The sequence below is a fragment of the Nicrophorus vespilloides genome, unplaced genomic scaffold, assembly GCF_001412225.1.
Source record: "Nicrophorus vespilloides isolate i.1.1-1 unplaced genomic scaffold, Nicve_v1.0, whole genome shotgun sequence".
NCBI classification, from domain to species: Eukaryota; Metazoa; Arthropoda; class Insecta; order Coleoptera; family Silphidae; genus Nicrophorus; species Nicrophorus vespilloides.
In genome coordinates this window covers 311,066-312,525 of record NW_017100111.1, presented here as the reverse complement: position 1 = coordinate 312,525, position 1,460 = coordinate 311,066, and the positions used below count along the sequence as shown (strand labels likewise).

The following is a 1,460-nucleotide window of genomic DNA, read 5'->3' as shown; positions in this document are numbered from 1 at the left end:
TGACGTTTTCTTCGAAAACAAACTAAATCGTTGCATCTTTCAAAACTTCAGAGATAATTATGTTCAGAATCAAAGGCAATTCAAATTGAAGTATATAACAATCCACTCAGGATCTATCTTGCAGATTCACTAAATTACTAATTGAAGTCAACAATAGGGTATATAATATCGATCTAAAATTCGCTTGAATTGTGTCCATAGCAAGTAAATGATAAATATTTGGTAATATTTGTCAAAGAGTGTAAGGAAATCAATTAAAGTGTAATTTATTTTTCATAATTTTATTAAATAAATAAGTATTTTTTAAAAGGTTTATAGTAGAATAGAGGAAATCATATGATATCTTCTAGATTGACCCGTTTACGCTTCTTATGATTTGTTACCATGTTGGCGGCTTCTAATTGCATTCCGGTCTGAATGAGCCAATTATTCAATTTCGTGCGCGCCTTGTGTCCCTCGAAGAACAGACCGCGTTCCAGCATATCCAGTCCATCGTTAATCAGCGGATCTAAGCCCATGTTGTCCGCCAAATCCATGATCTTCCTGAATCTGGTGATGAAAGTCTATCAAAACAAAACAATTAACAGAGCTGTTAGTATGAGGGCCGTGTCCAATTTACGTAGATTAAAGTCGTTGCGACGTCGCCTCGGATGTCGAATGATTTCGCATACAAGCCGAACTCGTAAAAGTACAAATTGAACTTGTGCAGATCGACGGCGACCGGATCTGCCTTCAGGATTTCCCTGTACGGTTCCGTGTAGATTCTCGGAAGATCCGCAGCAATGATTGCGTGTCTACCGGAGCTTAACGGTTGCACCAACCATATGGGCAGTTCCAAAGAAGTACCCGCAGCTAGATCGTCATCTTCGGACGCAGGATTCAATTTACCTGCAACGAAAATGGTAAAAAAAATGCATTCAAATATTTTATACTAATGTTCTTCACCTAGTTTTGGCACGTTCGTGAGAAATTTACAGGGCGTCCTCTCCTGAGACGCGAGGATATCGTCGATCGAGAAATAATTCGGTGAGTATGAGAGTACCAAAGACATTTTTAAACTTGTTTCTTAAATAAATAAATAATACTTAACGGTTTCAGTAGTTACACATAACCTAGAATATAAACGGAATATTTGGTTGCCTATTAATAAAAAAAACATCTCAAAGCCTTTTTACGTAAAAATCTCTATATACAGAAATAAAATGTTTTATATTTTAACATATTAATGGAGATTTTTGCAGTATCATCAATTTTAATCCTACTTAAGTCAATCCTTATTTAAGTTGTATTTGAAATATATAGACATTAAGGTTTGAAATTTAAGTAAACGTCAAAAAGAAGCAACTACTAGATGCAAAATAATTATTTGAAATTATTTGGACTACAATTGATGAACTTTTCAATATTCATTTGATGAATGATTAATTATTGTTATTATGAAACAAAAGTACTAATATTCA

At 34.2% G+C, this 1,460-nt stretch overlaps 1 protein-coding gene across 1 annotated transcript; it reads right to left on the bottom strand.

Annotated features, from left to right (window-relative positions):
* Window positions 1-302: 302 nt before the first annotated feature.
* Window positions 303-1,129, bottom strand: LOC108568489 (DNA replication complex GINS protein PSF3). The gene is made up of 3 exons (XM_017929610.1): window positions 946-1,129; window positions 620-888; window positions 303-563 (listed from the first exon to the last, which is right to left on the bottom strand). Exons 1-3 carry the CDS (start codon window positions 1,049-1,051, stop codon window positions 333-335), a joined length of 606 nt encoding a protein of 201 aa, XP_017785099.1. The 5' UTR covers window positions 1,052-1,129; the 3' UTR covers window positions 303-332.
* Window positions 1,130-1,460: the final 331 nt, after the last annotated feature.

Coding starts and splice junctions, on each gene's coding strand:
- LOC108568489 (XM_017929610.1), bottom strand. CDS start 1,051: ATGTCTTTGGTACTCTCATACTCACCGAATTATTTCTCGATCGACGAT. Junction 889..945: donor CACGAACGTGCCAAAACTAG/GTGAAGAACATT, acceptor TTTTCGTTGCAG/GTAAATTGAATCCTGCGTCC. Junction 564..619: donor TCGCAACGACTTTAATCTAC/GTAAATTGGACA, acceptor TTGTTTTGATAG/ACTTTCATCACCAGATTCAG.